Genomic DNA, 19,829 nt, shown 5'->3' with positions numbered 1-19,829 from the left:
ACTGACATGAGGATTTTCTTCCATGCGTGCGTGTGTGCGTGTGTTGCAGGCTAAATAGAAGGTGGCTGGCAACAGTTACACTTATATCTAATTTATGTACTACAGTATGTGAGGGAGGATTGTGAACGCTGGAAGTAAAGTAGGCCTGAGTAGAATCCAGCCTCCTGCCTCCTCCAGAGACGAGACTGACGGAAGGGAGGAGGAGCATGTCCTCTTTCATCATGGGTTTAGTCCACTGGGATCCATGTGTTATTGTCCATGAGTAGAACTTTCATTAGTACTGAGAAGGGTCTTCATGGATGTTGATAGACCAGTAGGGCAGACAGCGCCAGACAGTTTCTGTGTCTACAGACTCCACCCTGCCCTGTCTTGGCCATGGCTATTTTATGTGTGTTTCACACACCTAGTGCCTGCAGAGGTCAGAAGAGGGTGTCTAGTCCCTGCATGGGGAGTCGTAGATGGTTGTGAGCCACCATGTGGGTGCTGGGAATTGAACCTGGGTCCTCTGTAAAAGGGACAAGTACTCTAAACCCCAAGCCATCTCTCCAGATTTTTGAGACAAGGTCTCAGGTAGCCCAGGCTGGCCTCAGATTCGATACCTGAGTGAGGGTGACCTTGAACTTGATCCTCTTGCCTCTACATCCCAAGTGCTAGATAGTAGGTGTGCACCACCAGGCCCAGTTTATGCAGTGCTGGGGAGTCAAGGCCAGGGCAGCTTCATGCATGCTAGGTAAGCACTCTGCCAACTGAGCCACATCCCCAACCCTATTTTTTTTTCTTGTAACCTTTCTTGAAAACATGCAAATTCCTATACTTTATTTTTTTGGCAAAATAAATAAACCTATGCCCTCTCTGGAACAAGCTATACTCTCAGTCTGAGCATTTTAATGTTTCTCCCCCCTGGAAATTATGGTGGGAACGTGTGCCCTGGCCAACCCCTAAGAGGAATGTAAAGGAACGGATGCAAACACAGTCTATAAACTGTGAAGTTCTGTGCCCAAATGAAGTGGACTTAGGACAATGGCTGCAGCTTTTGACTGTATGTGAGGCTGCACTCTGTCCTCCCTCAGCATCACGCTGTGAGACAACAGGCACTTGCCTCCTTGCCCAGCTGGCTTGCTCTCCCAAAGAGCTGGACCTGAAACCTCGCACCTCCGCCCTCCTCTCCTGACTTTGGAAATGAGAGTTGGGGAGACCACACGGTTTAGAAATGAAAAGCGATTGCTCTTCCTGGATGCTTTATTGGAGGCTCTAAGCGTGAGCAGCACTGACACCCAGACTCTTTCCCAACATGCAGAAGGCACAGGAAAGTGAGACCGGAGGGGGCAGTGTGGAGGAGAGACCCCACTGCATGCAGTATGGGGAGTCTCTGGGAAACATGGAAAGGTGGAGGTGGTGAGGGATGCACCCCTGCTCATGAGCTGAGACTGACCTTCAGAGGGAAGGCCAACATGGCTTTTGCTGAAAAGTCCCACCTGGAAGGGTGGGAACTCAACTCAAGGTAGGAGTGGCTGGTGGCGGCTGCCCTTTGGGATTTCTGAAGTGCCAGACTGCACCAGCTGGCCAATGAGAAAGGGAAGGGGGTGAAGGGGGTGCCCATGGGGTTAGTTGGTCCGAGCCATGGGTGGGTTTGGGGGTGCCACTGCTTGGCTTGAGCCAGTGCTGTCTCGCTCAGTCCTTGTCCAGGAGAAGAATGAGACCCCTTTCGATCTTCAGAGGCCTCCCACAGGGACTCTGGCTCTCCAGTCCCAGACAGAGGTACTGGTTAGATGAGTTGAGTCTCGGTGTTGGCTTTGTCCTATAGAAGAGGTCCCTGCCAAGAGGGAAGGGGAGGCTGGGGTCAGGCTCTCTGAGTCCCCAGCACCTCCCAGAACCTGGGCCCTGCTGGGTGGAACGTCCTGGGACTCACCTCAGATCCTAACCAGTCCCCACAGTAACGTCTTGAGACCTTGAATCAGAAGCAAAGGCATTCGGGTTTCTCTCGCTTTTTCTCTCTCTCTCCTCTGGTAGAGCCGTGGCCTCAAATCACGGCGTTGGCAATGTCTACTTCTAAACTAGGAAATGTCGTCACACTGACAATAGAATTACTGGGAAGAAGGGGCAGGAAGTTCTGTCCAGTGCTCATGGGACAGTGAGTTACTGAGAGGGAGTTGGGAAGCACACAGCACAGAGACACCGCCAGTCACACACCAGGCCCCAGCCCGGCTCTAGATGTATTTTTTCTTGAGGTACCAGTAGGCAAAGTAGCCCATCCCACCCAAGGAGCCCATGAGGAAGGATGCCCCAAAGAACGACGGTGGCTTCCGCTTGACCAGTCGGAATGCGTTGGGGATGACGGCTGACAGCAGTGTGGTGTGGATGTCCCCCAGGACTTTCCGGAAGGCGAAGCGTCTCTGGACCCTCTCAAAGAAGGACTGCAGGTTGGGCCGGCTGCCATCCTCCCAGTATTTCTTGGACAGTCCCAGGAACTTGAGGCGGTGCAGCGTGGCTCCCAGGAGGACATCCGCCAGGGTAAAGGCACAGCCACAGAGCCACAGCTCACATTTCTGCCCTGGAGAGGGAGAGGACACCTCGCACTCAAGCCCTGGCTCTGATCTGCCTGCCAGTGTCTCCTGAGGCCACCCCTCCTGAACCTCTTCAGTGGCTGCTGCCACGTCCTTCCCCATACCGCCTTCTCTCTTAAGTCAACTGACTTGTAAATTGCAAAGATCTACCTTATTTCCTTTTCCTTTCTTCCTTTTTTTTTTTTTTTTTTTTTGATAAGGTTTCATGTAGCCCAGGCTGGCCTCTAATTCACAATGTAGTGAAGATAACCTTGAACTTCTCATCCTCCTGTCCACACCCGAGTGTTAGGATTATAGGCTTATACCACCATACCAAGTGTGTGCAGTGTTGGGGGGGGGAGAGTGGGGGAGGTAATGGGAGGGGTCAAATCTAGAACTCTGTCCAAGCCAGGCAAACACTCTGCCAGCTGAACTACATTCCCCCAGCCCTTTCTTTTTCTTTACTTTTTAGTTTTGGAGACAGGATCTAGAGCTAAAACCAGCCTTACACTTGTGATCCTCCTGCCTCAACCTCCAGAGTGCTGGGATTACGGGCTGCACCACCCGAAACTGTAGACTTACAGCCTAGCTGTTGGCCGATAGCGCCACCTAGTGTCACTCCCCATTCCAAATGTAATGTGTCCAGCAGGGACTTCCGGATTGCTGCTCCCCAGCCCACCACACACCCCCTTTGCTGTACTATCTCTCCCTCTGTTCAGTACCAGAGCCATGGTGCCACCACCAACTCTTCCTTCTGTTGCCCCCATAGTCAGTGAGCTGGTACTTCTTATTAACTTCATCTTCAGAACACATCCAGACTCCAGTGTCTGCCTCCACCACCCCGGCCTGAAAAACCACTCTCTCCTACCCACATGGTCACAATGTTTTGTTTTTTTTTTTTTTTTAAGTGACTCCCCTTGCCTCAGCTTCTGTCCCCCGAAGCCTACCCTCATCACAGCAGCCAGAGGGATGCTGCTAAGATCTAAATGGGATCCTGTCAAAACTGATGCCTCGTGGTCAGAGCAGAGCCCTGTGGTCCTACCTGTGTGGTTTGCCCCAACTCCCTTCCGGGTCTCGGATTCTGCTTCCCCCTCGACTCTTACCCACCACACCGATCTCCTTGCAGATCCTCATGTCAAGTCTGCTCTCACCTCAGGGCCTATGCCTTGGCTGTCTCCTCTGCCTGGAGCAGTGTTCTCCTACCGAAGTGATGGGCTCAACTTATCTCCTCCATAGGCCTTTGCTGTCTTTTCAGGGGGCTTCACAGACTATCAATTTAAAACTGAAGGGCTGAAGGTATAGCTCAGTTAGTAGCGTGCACTAGGCCCTGGGTTTGAGCCCCTGCCCTGAATAATCTGGACACGGTAGAACACACCTGTAACCCCAGCATTTGAGAGATTGGGAGCAGGAGGAGCAGAAGTCTGTGGTCATTCTTTGCTGCAAAGTGAGTTCAGGATGAGTCTGGGCTACTGGCTAATGGGGCAGGGTGGCGTGACAGGGACACTAGGCTAGGGTTGCTGCAAAGGTGTGGGTTGGTGTGTCAGGGTCAGAGACTTTCTCTGCACCAGGCAGAGCCCCCGACATCCCCTTGCAGGGCCAGGTGACGCCATGGGTGCTGACAGCCACGACACCATCCTTTTCACACACAGGAGTAATGCATGTCACCTGCTGCCCACCCTGAGCACTCTGGATGTCTCTCGCCTCACAGTGTCCCAATAATTCTGTCATTCTCCCCACTCTATGTATGGGAGACTGAGGTCCCAGTGCAGGGAGGGACTTGTCAAGGCCACTGCTCCAGCCCTAGAACCTAGGTCTGCCTGACTCCCCAGCTCTTGACCCTGACAACTGGGAGGGCTCTGGGATCTCTGGGAGAAAGGGACTGGGGGTTGGCAGAGTGGGTCGGGAAGCAGGTGGGCTGAACCCTTTACCCCTGCTATGACACCCACCCTCGTTCTCAAGTTTCCTCTTCTCCAGCTCTGCCTCAATCTGGTCAAGCACCATAGCCAGCTCCCCAAGGATCTTCTTCAGGTAGCTCACATCATCGTGCTCCAAGATCTTGGCCTACAGGCGGAACAGGCATCTGCTCAAGCATGAGCTGGTCTCGGGGGGTGCATGATATCCAGAGATGGAGTACTGCCTGCCCTCCCCCTGCACGAGCCTGCCTTCAGACACCCACTCCAGTGTATGGCATGGCCCACCATCACAGTGCATCCTCACCCAGGACTGAACCTGTCCAACTGAGCTTGCCCACACTCCCTGGCACAGGGCCAGAGCAGTGCCACCACTGCTGTGTGCTAGGTGTACCAACGTTCTTTTCCTAGAGAATGGCTCTCTGCCAGTGAGGAGCTGTCTTGATTCGAAGCACACGGAAGATGATCCACATCCCATCAGGCAGTCTGTAGTCAATGGCAACTGATATGGGGGTATTGAAGCCTGCTATATGTGTGGTGCCTTTTACATCCCCATGTCTGTGGGGTCAGATGAAGCTTAGTCACATCCCCTTCCCTACCTTTCCCCTGTCCCTGGAGTGCTCTTACATACTGTCTGATGCAAGAACCTGTGCTCAGGGCTCTGTTTTCAGAGACAGCACAGACCAGAGGCAGGGGTGGGGTGGGCTTAGCTGTGGCTTTCCATGGCCAAGCAGACACGATATGGTAGATGAGACATGATTGGAGGATCAAACCAGTACTTTTTCCAAGTCAAAGCATCTGCTGATCCTCTATCTAGAACCTTCTTCTACTTGGAGGGAGGGGACATAGTCAGAGCACTCACCATAGCTGTCCCTGTCTGTGGGAGGGAGGGCATGCAGGCAGGGTGCTCACCATAAGCTTCTTCTGCTTTGAAAGGTAGGGTTCAGAGAGCTGTGGTTCCTCTTCATGGTCCAGTTTCATGAGGTCTGTGGTGGCATTGGCCAAATGTCCTGGAACAGAACAGGAAAGGTCTTGTCTCCCTGCTCCCTAGGGCCTCTCCTTACCACATGGCTGGAGAGGGCCACCTGCCTGGGGTACAAGGGGCCAGTAAACCTTGCTGAAGAGGACACTGTAGCCTTGAGGAGGAGGAGGAAGAGGAGAAGGAGAAAGAGAAGGAGGAGGAAGAAGAGGAGGAGGAACAGTAGGAAGTAATGCTGGAAATGTGTAGAACCTGAAACCCAGAGCTGTTCACCTTCCCAGAATTCCCTCCCCCAAAAGGAGCCAGTCCCAGCTGGAGGTGTCCTCAGAGCTCCTCACCTCAGATCAGGCCCTGTCGGCTTTTCCTCCAGCGCTCTCACCTTTACACGCTTCTTTCCGATCTCCATCTCCCAGTGTGCACCTGTAAGCTCTCACTTGGGTGAGTCTCACAGGGTTTCCTGTGTAGCCCTAGCTGGCCTAGAGCTTGCTGGATAGACCAGGCTGGTCTCAAGCTTGTGGTGATCCTCCTGCCTCTGTCTCCTAAGTGTTGGACTAGAGGTTCGCATCACCCCACCTCTCCCAAAGGGCTTCTATGTACACCCTCCTGCCCCTGCCCCCTGTCTTCAGCTCATCCTGGGCCCCTTCAGGTAGTGCTCCAGCTCTCAGCTTGCCTTCAGGAACCACGGGATCCATCTCTCTCTCACCTGCTCTATCTCTCATGGGGCTGCCCCTATAACCCTGTCCTCACAGGGTACATCTCAGACACTCAAATCATTTCCCATGTGCCAGACCCCTCTAAACCTCCTGGTCCACATCTCATTTCCTGGAACAACCATGTCCTCTATTCTTTTTTTTTTTCCTTACAATTTATTAGTTTTATTTTTATATGTATGGGTGTTTGGCCTGAATGCCTGTCTGTGCACACGTGTAATGCTCTAAGAGTCCTGAAGAGGGTGTCAGAGCCCCTGCAACCTGAGTTACAGTTTTAGCGGCCATGTGGGTTCTAGAAACAGACCCTGGGTCCTTTGCAAAAGCCACGCCCCTGGGCTGCCACAGCCCAACACCGCTCATCTACGGCCTCCGTGAAAAGCGTTCCTTGCGCAGTGCAATGCACGGCCTATATTGTTTGCCGGATGTGGTCATTTGATGTTGGCGTACTTATCTGTCTCATAACCTCTGAGCTCATGATCAGCTATAGCTAGATGAGACTCATCTCTGTTCCCCAAAAGCCCAGCACAGGCCTGGCCCAGAGCAGGGCTCAGTGAGTGTTGGAGAAAGGAAGGGGATGGGCAAGAGTGTGAGAAGCTGCAGCCATCAGGTAGCTGTCCTCGAGGTCTCTTCACCTACCCCCCACCATGGCCTGATGCAGTCAACACTGTCAGCTCTTCCAGCTCTGGGCTATATTAACTCTCACTGACGTTTCATGAATGTGAAGGTCAAGCCAATCTCTCTCCATGGCTGCCCCTGTGTCTGTCTTTAGACTATGGAGAAGACCTTGGAACACGTTCACAGTCACTGCGGGCTGACTTTGCTCCTCTGCACTCTGTGAGGTCCCCCGCCTTCCCTGTGGGATCCTAAAATTATCTCTGCTTCCTCAAAGGGATGAAAACTGGGCCCACTCTGAACCCACTGCCTTCCAGGTTCCATCAGATGGCTCAGGACAAGATCAGGCCTTGTCACCTTACACCTCCTCTCTCAGGGCCTCTGTCTCCAGGAAGTCCAGAGCTGCTCATGTCAGGGCCCATAGCTCTTTCTCCGTAAAGTGCCCCCCTCTTCCAAGCCTGCTCCTCGGATTCACACGAGACCCTGCCACTGTCCTATGCTCCACTCTGCCCAACTCTACGTCCTTTGGCCACAAACCCAGGTGCTAGGACCAACATCTTCTGTTGCCCTGGGACCTCTGTGTTGTCCTGATCCTGATATTGGAACTATATTTTAAAAATTTTTTTTTGTTTTCTTTTTTTTGAGACAGGGTTTCTCTGTGTTGTTTTGGTGCCTGCCCTGGATCTCACTCTGTAGACCAGGCTGGCCTCGAACTCACAGAGATCTACCTGGCTCTGCCTCCTGAGTGCTGGGACTAAAGGTGTACGCCACTGTTGCCCAGCTAAAAATTTTAACTAATTGATTTGTGTACAGGTTATATATACAGATTAAAAACTCAAGCAAAGGGAAAGATGTGCAATAAAAATAAATCTCCTTAGTCAGGTGTGGCAATGAATACATCTGTAATCCCAGCACTTGGAGGCAGGAGAATCAGAAGTTCAAGGTCATCCTCAGCTACGTAGTGAGTTCGAGACCAGATTGGACTACATGAGACTACATGTCTCAAAAACTTCCAAACAAAACCAAACTGTAATTACCCTCTATCTTTAGACTCTCAGCTTTACTCCCTGGAGACTAACAGTACTGCAGTTTCTTGTACTCCCTGAAGCATCCCTTGCACCAAGAGTCCAGGGCATTCTTTAGTACTCGCTAGAGCAGGTGGCACACTGCAAGCTTGTCCTCTCTGCTTTTTGCCAGTCATTAGCATATCTTTGAGAAGATCCCATGTGTCTATTATTTTTCAGTATAAGAGCCCCATAATGGATTTACTCTGTCTTCAACTCATAGACGCCAAGGTTGTTTCCGGTGATGTTTCTCACCACGCTGTGGTGAGAAATTTGTATACACTTCTTGGTGCACAAGTTCAAGTGTTAGCTTGGGATAATCTTCAAGGCATGAGCCCTTTTGGCCTTTGGTACAGAGCGGCCTCACCCCCCGATCCCTGGCTGTCCAAGTCTCCTTAGCTTGTACTGTCATTACTGGACCTTGTCTTTGCTTCCAGGAGTGATGATCCCAGGATGGAGGAAGCTGCGTTTATCTCTATCTGTGGGCAGCCTCACCCAGGGCCCCACTGATACTGCTGACATATAGGGGCAACAGCATAGAGACAGCTCCTGAGTCTTCCTCAAGGGCTGAGATTCACAGCCTCGCTCCTCCCTGCCTTCGCACAACGGCGAGACAGAGGGGGATGGGAGGGGAAAGGAGGTCCTGAGCATCTAGGACTTATTAGACATGGTCATGGCTCTTCTGCCTACAGGACCACCAAATTCTATACCAGAATCCTGATGGAAATCCCCACGAGAAAACTATTGATGGGTCATCTGACTGGACCTAATTTTCATTCATTGAGTATGGGTAGGCTGCTAGTTAGCAGAGTACATGGGTGACCTTGGATCAGAGAACAGAGACCCACTGGGTGTCTTGCCATGCCTGGGCAGCCTTCTGTGGAAACCTTAACCCTGATGTCACTCATGCTCTTGGCTTCCTATGCAGGGCCCTCCCCTTGACCTCGGGTGTCTGCAGCCGGGACTCCCTAGGAGGTCTCACAGACCCGGGAGAGGAGCCACTGGTGGGCCATCTGTGCAGTTATCTGAATGGGGTGGCAGGAGGGGGGTGCGCACAGGAAGGAAAGACAGAAAGAAGGGAGAGATGGAGGAGGGGAAGGAGGGATGAATAGACCCAGGGACCACAAGGAGGAAGTAATGGAAGGTGAATGGAGGGCTCTGTGGGGCAGGACTCACTGCGGATCTCAGCCGTGGCGTACTTGGGGATCATGGAATCCGTGGTGAGCTCAGGGTGCAGGATGCAGCCGTGTGTGTAGGCGTCCATGGGCAGGGCATCCAGCAGTTCCCGGTATTGCAGCACTCGGGCGTGTTGTGGGCTGCCTGCCTCAGGCATCAGGGCCACCACATGCTCTGTGGGTACCACCAAGGGCTAGAGCAGGGTCCGTGCCTAGCCCCACCCATGGGAACCCTGAGCCCCAAATGCCATGCCTGGAAGTCCCAGACCTATCCTTCTGGGACTCAGCCACTGGCTATTGGGAATCCTGGTGACCCAGTGGCGACTCTGGGCTTCGCTAAGCTATCCCTCATGGGGCCAGCAGCTCCCAGTGCAGGATAGTAGCCAGGTGGAGGGAGGATGTGCCCAGTGCTGCCTGCTTTCCACGGGCTGAAAAGCTGGATGCTTAGAACTTAATCCTCCTTGACTTGGCAAATAATTATTCACATCCATGCTTCTTTTTTTTTGAGATGGAATCTCACTTAGTATGCATCCCTGCCAATTCTCAAACTGGAGATTCTCCTGCCTCAGGCTCCAAAGTACTGGAAGTACAGGGTGTAAGCATGTGCCACTATGCCCAGAAAAAAAATATTCTCTAAAAAAAAAGTTGTTTTGAAGTTGGGTGTCATGGCACACACCTTTAATCCCAGCACCTGAGAAGCAGAGGCAGGGGGATCTCTGTGAGTTTCATGCTAGCCTGGTCTGCATAGTGAATTCTAGGCCAGATAGAGCTACGTAGTGAGACCCTATCTCAAAAAAAAAAAAAAAATGTTTTGAGTTGAGGTGGGTCTCATGTAGTCCAGCATTGCCTCACACTGAGCCATGCAACTGAGCCTGGCCTTGAACTCCTGATCCTCCTTCACCTTCACCTACTAAGTGCTTAAATTACAGGCATGTGCTATCATGTTCTACTTGCTAATTCTTGCTCTTAAAAATAGTGCAAGCCTGGGCGCTGGGCCCACTGTCCCAGCCGCCTGAACCTCTGTCCCAGGCAGCAAGCTCCTGAGCCTTAGAGGCCAGAGGGAGGGAGAGGTAATGGAGAAGTTCTGGGGTGTCTTGTGTGTATCTTCAGGGTTCCAAGTTGCCTGAGAGCATGCCAGTGGGGTTCCTGGTTCTAACTATGCTTAGAAGGTTGTAGGGTACTGGGCCCTGAGAAATTTGATTCTGTCTATGGGAGCATGAGGGAATCCTGAAGTCCAGGGCTGAACCTGAATCTGCAAGGGGTCCTGGGGAAGGAAGGGAGCTGTACCCCAACTGACCTGGGTTATCTGGGCCATGCCCTTCCCTGGGGTGCCAGGGAGAGATGTGTGGCCCTGGGGGTATCTGAGCCCTGACATTAGCCTGTGGTTTCTTTGGGGGAACACTGAGTCCTGCCCACGGCTCAGTGGCTTGCTTAGGTTCAAAGATGGTGTCTGAGCCCATGGAATCCCTGTTGCGTACCCCGCTCACACCTATGGGACATAGCGTACCTCCTGTGAAGGTGCGTTCCACGTAGTCAATGATCTGGTCGTAGTCACTGATAATGTTGTCTCGGTGGATAATGACTGGCACCTCCTCACCCAGGTTGAGCCGCATGAACCAGGGCTCCTTGTGCTCGCTCTGTGGCAGGCTCACATCCCTCTCTTCACAGGCCAGGCCCTTCTCTGCGATCACCAGCCGCACCTGCAGGCGCCAGGGTCAGAGCGGGGGAAGGCGGGTGGACACAGGGGACACTCTGCCCGGGTGGGGGAGGCGTGCAGGAAAGGAGGTCAGAGGTCACACACAAGAGGGGACACTTGCTTGCAGCCCATTCTTGGGCATTTGGGTAGGGGGTTATGGCTCAGGGTCATGTGCTTGGGGGTTGAAGAGAAATGCAGCCCTAGGCTGAAACACAGGGTAGTGCCGCCTGGCGGCCAAGGGGCTAACATGTTGGGCCGGGGTTCCAGTTGTGCATATGTGGGCGAATTGCCTCAACCCCCAAGGCCAAATGAAAGTATTAATAGTTCCAAGTTTGTGTCTAGCACACAGATGGTGCTCAGTTCATGTTTATTGTTACCATGATGCAGACACTCAGGGGTAGATCTGGCCAGGAAATTCACAGAAATTTCAAGTGTCATTATAACCACGAGCTAAATGTCTCAGATGATTTGGAAGACAAAGTGTGGTAGAAGATAACGTGCCCATATCCACACAGTCCTGCTTTGCTCTAAACACTGTCTCATCTCCATTGCCTGGTTGGATGCTGTCAACAGCCACCAGAGGACAAAGCAAGGGGGCATCTAAAGCCAAGAGAGGGCTGGCATCGTGCCCCATGTCACACAGCTGCTTAGCAGCCAGCTGATAACTAGAAGCAATGGTTCTAGACCAGGGTCCTCTTTTGGGGGGTTTCCTCTAGGGAGCTGTGGGCCTAACCTCTCCTGAGTTTTCCCTTATGGCTCTAGAAGGCCAATGTAACTGGGCACACTCCCGACTCATGCTGTGTCTGGGGACCTGGAAGATGCCCAAAGCTCTTGTAACCCAGTTGCCCTCACAGGTGGGGTGAGACTCGGGAAGGAGGATGGTGTTGACCCAGATCTCTGGGAAGGGGATGGTGGTAACCCACTCCTACACTGCCCTCCCATCTTTTGGCTCCAGTCCAGAGCCAGGAGGCCACCTCCAAAAGAGGCAGAGGCCATTCTCGAGCATCATGTCCACCCACACCAGAGATGGCAAGTCCTGGGCTGAGCACCCTGACCCCCTCCGAGATCCCAGGTATCAGAAGAGGAGTCTAGGGTCAGAATCACAGGCTTGTGTCTGTTCCAACCCAGAAGGTGGCTTTAAAAGTCCTCTTACTTTTGGGAGCCTCCTGCTGTACGGAGTCCCGTTGTGTCCCCTCAGAGGGCTGTGGGAGGAGTCACAGCCCCACCCTGTATGATGCTCCCATACACTGTAGGGGTGATGTGTCTTAACTCCTTGGATTAGACCAGGTGTGCTAGCTAGTGTTCTGTCAACCTGACACAGACTGGAGTCATTTGGGAAGATGGACTCAATGGATAGTGTTCTGACAACCTGATACAGACTGGAGTCATTTGGGAAGGCGGACTCTCAATCAAAATGCCTCCGTACCAGCCGGGTGTAGCCAAGTCTGCAGTGCATTTTCCGGGTTAATGGTTGATGTGGGAAGGCCCAGATCACTGGGGGCAGGGATACCCCTGGCCATGTGGTCCTGGATGGTATAAGGAAGCAGGCTGAGCAAGCCATGGGGAGCAAGCCAGTAAGCAGCTCTCCGCTATGGCCTCTGCCTCAGTCCTTGCCTCCAGGTTCCTGCCCTGCTTGCGTTCCTGCCCTGACTTCCTTCAGTGACTGAAGACTGTTCTCAAGACTGTTACTTGAGAGTCGTAAGCTAAGGCAAACTCTTTCCTCCTCAAGCTGCTTTTGATCAGTTTGGTTTTTATCACAGCAATAGACTAAGACACTGGTTTGGGAGACGGAGAGACTTGGAATTGAAGCCCCACCCTACTGGATGTTTGCTGTATGATCTGACAAGTCACTCGACCACTCTGATCTCTGTGTAGCCCTGCTGTCCTGGGACTCACTCTATAGACCAGGCTGGCCTTGACCTCATGGAGATCTGAATGCCTCTGCCTCCTTAGTGCTAGGATTAAAGGTATGTGCCACTACCACCTGGCTGACTACCCTGATCTCTGGTGGTATAGTTTATTTCTGTAAGATATGGACAGAGTCTCAGCACAGTTAATCCATGGTCCTAACATGGACACACACACACACACACACACACTGCACTCCCACCTGGAGCGCTTCATGGTTCACACTCACAGCTAATGTGGACACCCTTTCTTCTGTTTGGTGGCTGTGCAAAGAGAGGTCATTCACCCTTGAACTTCCAACACTCACTCACGGCTTCATTTGCTCTATTCGCCAAATGCTAGTTCTATAGAACTGGGCTAGACATGGGGACCCAGCTCATCCTCCTGGCTCTGCTGTGTGACCACAGCTGTCACTGACTGCAGAGCGGGCAGCCTGGGGCAGCATCTGTTTGCTCTAGGTGTGTGAGTGGGCAACTGTGTGTGCATGTGTACAGTGTGCTTGTGTGAGCGTAAAGGAAGTGTGTGTACTCGGCCTGGCACAGTGTGTGTGTGTGTGTGTGTGTGTGTGTGTGTGTGTGTGTGTGTGTGTTCATGGGCAGGGTGTGTGTGTGTGCATATGTGAGTCCACTTGTGGGGGGCATGCTGTACTGTGTAGAGGCCCCTAAGCTTTGAGGTGGAGCTGGGCAAGAGCAAACCCCTGGTCCCTTCTTCTTGTGTATCCCAGTGGCCTTCGGCTACGCCAAGCTGGGGGAGGGAGGCTCCTGGTCAACCTGGGACTTCCCAGTGGCTGGAAAGAAGACCAAACCAAACCAGGCCTTTGTCCTTGGCCTTGGCCTTCTGCCCTGTCAGGGCACTTTTCACCAGAAGCCACACTCTGGGCTGTGCCCTGAGGCTCCCTTGAGGGAGTCAGGTATGGGCTTCTGCCTAGGGAGGGACTATCTTTAGAGACACAGTAGCCCTGCTTGGAGCTGCCTCAGGTCACGCTGGCAGATGGCCAAGGAGACTTTCACCTTTAGCGGAGCTGAAGGCCAGAGCCATGTGCCATCTTGCAGGGGAGAGAACCCAGGCCCAAGGGAAGGGCACACAGCCACCACAGCCATCTGCCACTCCATCTCCTGGAGACTTGGCTAGACCTAGGGGGTCACCACTCTGTGTGACCATCTCTGGGGAAATCTGTCTCCTTTGTGGGCACCTGGAAAGTGTTTCCTGGTGCCTCATTGGGGTGTCTCAGAGTGGGATGGTTGTGATGGTCTGGGTTGTCTTTTCTACACAGTAATGTAGTTGCTGTGTGACTTTGTAAAAGGCACTCAGAGTCTCTGAGCCTTATTTATTTTTTCCAATGCCCCCTCCCCTTAATACTATTTATGAACAGCTGCCAATTTACCGAAGCAAATACTTTTTAATTTAATTTATTATTATTATTAATTTTTTTTTTGTTTTTTTGAAACAGAGTTTCTCTGTGTAATTTTGGTGTCTGCCCTGGATCTCACTCTGTAGACCAGGCTGGCCTCGAACTCACAGAGATCCACTTTGGCTCTGCCTCCCAAGTACTGGAATTAAAGGTGTGTGCCCCCACCACCGCCAAACAATATTATTATTATTATTATTATTATTATTATTATTATTATTTTGAGACAAGGTCTCTAGCCCAAGCTGACCTCTGCCTCTCTAGATAGCCAAAAATGACCTTGAACTTCCATCCTCAGGCCTCTGTCTCCCCAGTGCTGGGGTTACAGGTGTGTGCTACTACACCTGGTTTTTCAGACACCAGCGGCTTATAAATTTCCAGTGCTGTTCATTGGGCACCTACGAGCCAGGCCTTGCACTAAGTGCTGGAGGTCCTGTGGTGAACATAACAGACCCCCGTTCTGCCATTGCTGACATTCCCACAGGACAGATGGAGGGAGGATGTCAAGACAACAGGGCAGCGCCATGGGTACAGCTTCGAAGAGGATGGAGCATCTCCACAAAACTCCAACAAGGTAATGGAGTGGTCCACATGGGGCCCTGGGCAAGGGAGCTGCAGAGGAAGAGCAGCCGTTGCAGAGGCACTAAGCAGAGCCGTAGGGACATGTCTGAAGCAACGGGAAGCCAGTATGGGTGGGTGAGGACCAGGGATGGAGTACAGGGGGCTTAATGAAGAATCCCAGACTCAGGTAGGGGGCCATGTGCAAATAAATGCAGGCAGCCCGTGAGGACAGGAATGCCATGTCTGCAGTGACAGAAGCTACCTGGCTGCCATCCTCTCTTCAAGGATGTGGGCCATAAGGTCTGGTGTGGGTGTGGCTTCACAGTTGTAGTTACTCAAAGTATGTATATATTCACTGGGACTTGAACACGACCTGCTGCCAGATTGTGTTAGATCGTGGGCTAGTGCAGAAAGACACGTCATTACATAAAAGAGTGGTATTAAAAATATTTCCATAGCTGACCTTGAAAATGACTGGTTCCCTTTCTGCTCTAATAACCCTATCGTGGCACATTCTTCAACTGAAAGCAGCATGCTGAGAAGGGTCCATGGGCCTTCTGTAACTGACTGCCAACCAGGTTAGATCCCTTCGGATCATTGTGAGGACTCTGAGTCTCTCCTGGAGGGAGCAAAGAGCTACTGTGGGTGCCTGGGCCGAAGTGTGCTGAGCATGCCGCAGGCGGGTCAGTAGGAAGTGCCCAGAAGTTTGTAAGGCAAGGTAGTTAGTTGCCCTTCTAGTTTTTGCATGATGTCAGGACTGGTCCCTGGCAGGACCCAGATCTAAGACTTTTAACATTGGGAGCTGAAGGCTGGGATACAGACTTCTTATAGGTGCTGCCAGGACAGAGGCAGGACCCACAAGAATGGAGCGGAGGAACCTTGAATGTTGCAGGGGCCCAGGGTGGCCTGAGATTTGCTCTCATAGGAATAGCAAAACCATCAGCAGGCCACTCTCTTATATCTTTCTGCTGTGCCAGGTGCTGTACTGAGAGCCTTATGTGAACTAAACCACACGTTCCCTACAGGGACTCAGGGATGTGGGACCAGTACTTGGCACTGTCAAGATCTAAACTTTACAAGAGGTAACAAGCCCAGAGACTATGAGTGACCTGGCAAAGCTACTCAGTAGCAAGTAGCTTAGTTCTTTAAAAAAGGAGGGGACAGTTATAAGGGGAGTGGGGTGTGTGTGTGTGTGTGTGTGTGTGTGTGTGTGTGTGTGCAAGGCAGAGTACACTAAGGAGGGAAGGCTATTCTTTCTGCACGGGGAAGGAGAGATCCTGACAGGTTGTAGCTTTGATTTTTTTTTCCTATGGAGGAAACTGAGGACAGAGAGGGCCAAGGGTGTACCTAGTTAGTGGAACTGTAGTCCTCTGACTCCCTGATTTTTGCCCCTCTCGGCATCCCTCCTGTCCTGAGAGGCAGGGGAAGCCAGAGAAGGAACATCTTTAGAAGCCATGATCATAATCCCTATATTCAGTCACAGCTTCTCCCAAACGCCTTGGTCTCCAACCATCACCCATGATGGTGCCTGACTATCCCCTGTCAGTGCGCAGCTGTGTGAGGCAGTTACTCCATGTGTGACTATGCATAACATCTTTCCACCTCACATCCTCAGACGGAGGTGCTATTGTTGCCCACAAAAGACCAAAGTGAAACCTAGAGAGGTTATGATACCACAGGGCCATGAGGCTGAGAGGGACAAGGACCTCGAATCTGGCTCACGACACAACCGGTGTCTTCATGGCAGTCAAGGATGACAGAATCCTCGGCACATGCTTTCTAGAAGTCCATGTATTGCCTCCTTTCAGTGACCTTTACCCTCAGTTTACCAAATGCATAACTGAGATATCAGAGTCAAAGTAATGTCATATTACTTACATATCATAACTTACATATCACCCTGCTAGTCAGGGGCAGCCCAGCTGTCTGGGCCCAGAGTCTATGCCTTGGGCTCCTGCCTGGTCTTGCTGCTACAGATCTCCAGTGCCCCCAGGGGTTGCCATGAGTCTCTGCAGTAGGCCATTTCTGCAAGTAACAGCTCAGTACCACCGAGGCCAGGTTTCCCAGAGGCACCTGTGGTGAGAATCTGCTGCAAGCATGGCCTCGGGGCCAAAAGGGATGATGGAACGCACCTGCTGAGTTCCTACTGCACACCAGGCTCTTACCACACGCCTGAGTTCTGGAAACCCCTCCAGGAAATCTACAGGTCTAGAGAGAAGGGCCTGCTCGCAGGCGGGATGTTGAGTCACAACCAGGAGAAGTGACTTGCCCAGAAGCGGCCGAGAGAAGAACCGCCAAGCTCATCCTCTTCCTGTGTGCTGCTTCCAGGCCACTGTGCCTCTACCCTGGTGGGGGAAGCAGGAGGATGCCTAGGCTAGCTGCAAAGACACCCAGCTTTGCAGGATGTCGCCGTGAGCAGTCCCTTCCCTAACTCAAGCCCACCTATGCCCTGTGCTCAGGCTGAGGGAAGAGCAGGAGACCCTCTCGAGGGACAGGAGAGGGCTGCCTCTCCCTGAACCACCTCGTGCTCCAGTCACTCAGGCCTGCTTCTTGAAGGTCTGGCTTGGGGAAGGTTCTGGGATCTGGAGGTCAGTCTGACCCATCTCCAAATCCTCAGTGTCTTCTACAACCCAGGGCATGCTCAGCAAGCAGGTAGGTGCTTGGTAAGCACATGCAAAATGCATGGACAGGTCTCAGAATGACCTTGGCTAACTTTGACTTTTCTTTATCTAGCATTTTTTTATTTTACTTGATGCTGAGACTTCAGCCCAGAGCCTCAGGCAGGTTAAGCACAAGCTCTTCCACCGAGCTGATCCCCAATCTCATTTCCTAACACTTTAATGACTCCTCACACCCTATCAGCAGACCCTCCATCCCTCCCCAGACACCAACCAACATCAACACTCTGTGCACAGTCTCACTTCATCTTCACGGTAGTGGTGTGCGTCCCATTGTACAGATCAGAACACTTAGCCTTTGGAGAGGCAAACAGAGGCATCCAAAGCTCCATGGTGGCCCAGCAAAGAAGAGCTCACTAGACTCTACTTGCCCTCAGACTCAAGGACTCTAAACGGCGTGACCAAACAGTGATGGGTGGCCCAACCTTCTCAGCATCACCTATGTGGGCCTCTAGACTAACCAAGCCATCTGGGGCAGAATCCAGCGAGCTGTGTCTTAGCCAGGATCACGAAGTGATTTCAAGGCTCAGTGGGGTGTGAGTAGAGCCAGCCTGGAATACTGTTGTGTCACTCCTTAAACAGCCCTTCCAGCAACTCTACCGAGGGGCTGAAGTTCCTGGTGGCTATTGTTACCGCTATCACTATCCCATTTTCCAGGTTATAAAACTGAGTCTGGGCCAAAACGCAAATGCAAGTCTTGTTTCCAAGGCACTTATCTTCAGCAACCCCCACCCCCGTGTGTAAAATAAATGTATGGAAAGAGGGGAGGAAGAACTGGGTAGTCAGATTACAGCGCTGGCTTGGCTCTAGCAGGACCTAGCTCTGAGCTCTGGCCATGGTGCTGAACCTACAGGGTACATACAGGGCTATCGCCCAGGGTGAGAGACTGAGTCCCGTAGAGGCAGCTGGGTATTGGGGCGCAGTATCTGGTCTCACTCCCACAAAGCGGGAAACCCAGTGATAGCACTAGGGTGTACTCTCAACTGCTCCTACCCCCAGCAAGTCGGGAAAGGGTCTAAGGGGCCAGAGCCAGTCTGTGCCTTTAAGAGCAAAACACAGATCTGATGGGCTGCTCTGAGGGGATGGATTAACTCCTTCCTTCTCGGAGCAAGAGAAAAGGGTGACGGCTGGGACAGACTTTCCAAGCCCAGACTGAAGAAGACCCCCGCCAGAACCGAGGGCCTGGGAGCTGTGTCTTGGGAGCTCACGGTGTCTGGGACAGCGGGTGGGAGGGAAGGCTGGCCCAAAGTGAGGCTTCCTCGGTTCCGTCCCTGATATCAGGCCGCTTGCCGGCAGGGCCGGTCTGTCCCCGGCCTTTGTCTCTCGGTTCAGGTGTCCCCAGGAGGGAACGAGGCCTAAGGAAATGCTCCTGGAACTGGGGCTGGGCTCTGCGGTGGACAGGACAGACCCCTCCGCGGAAGCTGGTGCCACCTGCCCCTCGTGGCGGTCCCCTCCCAGCCTCCCGTCCGCACCCTGCGCCCCCTCTACCTTCTGCGAACTGAAGGACTGGGTCCAGTGGTACAGAACCAGGCTCTCCTTGGGCCAATGGGCGGGGCTGGATGCCTCGGGCGCGTCGGGGGCCTCCACCGGCTTGGCTGCATCGCTTTCCAGCGCTGAGATGGGCCACCAGCTGCAGTTGGTGGGGGTCAGATTGTTGGGGGTCGCCATGACAGCCCGCGATCGGAGGAGGAAGGAGGCGGCTCGGCGGAGGCTCGCTGGCGCCCAGCATCACATGGCCTCTCCGAGCCTGCCCCTCTTCCTCCTCCCCCTCCCCGCGATGTCATTACTCACTGGGTGCAGGGGGAGGGGCAAGGGGATCCCGGGGCTCTTTCCTCCTCCTCCCATCTGTGGGTCCTCCCTGAGGGCCCCAGGGAAGGAAGGATGCAGGAAACCGAGGCGAGTGGACCGCGCCCCCCAGAGCACTCACAGCTGGCCGGTCACCTGCCGAAGACTCCACCATCATAATACATTTGTGTCTCTCAATCTTGCAATAGCGTCTCTTAGTTTGGATAAATGGCAGTATAGAGGTCTATTTAACCCTTTTCATAAGTAGTGTCAGGAAATAACCCTATTTGAAACTGCTGTTTTCTGACTTTCCCCCTCCTAAAGGGCTTCCAACAGCAGAAGGGAATAAACTACAATTTATTAAGCACGTGAGCGCTTCCTCTAGCAGGCACCTCACTAAAGGTTTTACAGCTGTCCACCCTTTGGCCTGTTTTACAGAGGAAGAAAGGAAGGCTCCGAGAAGTGACCTTGCTCAAGGTGACTGGGCTGCTGACTGGTGGGGCCGAGATTCAAGCTCAAGGCTAGCTGTATGCAGGACAGGACCGGCTGGTGACTTAGCAACCCTGCAAGCGGCAGCTCAAGCCCTTTAAAGGAATCTCAGCTCTGTGGACATGACTTTCCCAGATGAGAAAGAAGGGAGAGGTACCATTAGTGCAATCCTAGGTTACACCTTTACTCCAGGAGATGTAGCCAGGTAGGAGTCTGGAGACAGCCCCTGTGCCTCCCTCTTTAGGTATCTTGAATGTTCTTTGGAACTTTACGTGAAGTTCCTTCCCACACCCATGCTTCTCTTGGAGAAC

At 52.7% G+C, this 19,829-nt stretch overlaps 1 protein-coding gene across 3 annotated transcripts; it reads right to left on the bottom strand.

The window, feature by feature from the left end:
* Window positions 1-1,225: 1,225 nt before the first annotated feature.
* Gdap1l1 (ganglioside induced differentiation associated protein 1 like 1) lies at window positions 1,226-19,016 on the bottom strand. Of its 3 annotated transcripts, none has more exons than XR_003734450.2 (7): window positions 18,733-19,016; window positions 10,501-10,693; window positions 8,995-9,168; window positions 5,366-5,463; window positions 4,490-4,604; window positions 1,910-2,551; window positions 1,226-1,813 (listed from the first exon to the last, which is right to left on the bottom strand). XR_003734450.2 is itself a non-coding variant. In XM_028868415.2 (6 exons), the coding sequence occupies exons 1-6, from the start codon at window positions 18,910-18,912 to the stop codon at window positions 2,208-2,210; spliced, it is 1,104 nt and encodes a 367-aa protein (XP_028724248.1). In that variant the 5' UTR covers window positions 18,913-19,016; the 3' UTR covers window positions 1,226-2,207. The 3 variants fall into 3 exon arrangements, 1 of the variants encoding a protein (XP_028724248.1); XR_003734451.2 differs by having other exon boundaries at window positions 10,501-10,745; window positions 18,733-18,812; XM_028868415.2 differs by having other exon boundaries at window positions 1,226-2,551.
* Between the last annotated feature and the right edge of the window lie 813 nt (window positions 19,017-19,829).

Source organism: Peromyscus leucopus, chromosome 4, assembly GCF_004664715.2.
Source record: "Peromyscus leucopus breed LL Stock chromosome 4, UCI_PerLeu_2.1, whole genome shotgun sequence".
NCBI lineage: Eukaryota > Metazoa > Chordata > Mammalia > Rodentia > Cricetidae > Peromyscus > Peromyscus leucopus.
Note: the sequence above shows the minus strand (reverse complement) of the source record. Positions and strands in the feature narration are given on the sequence as shown.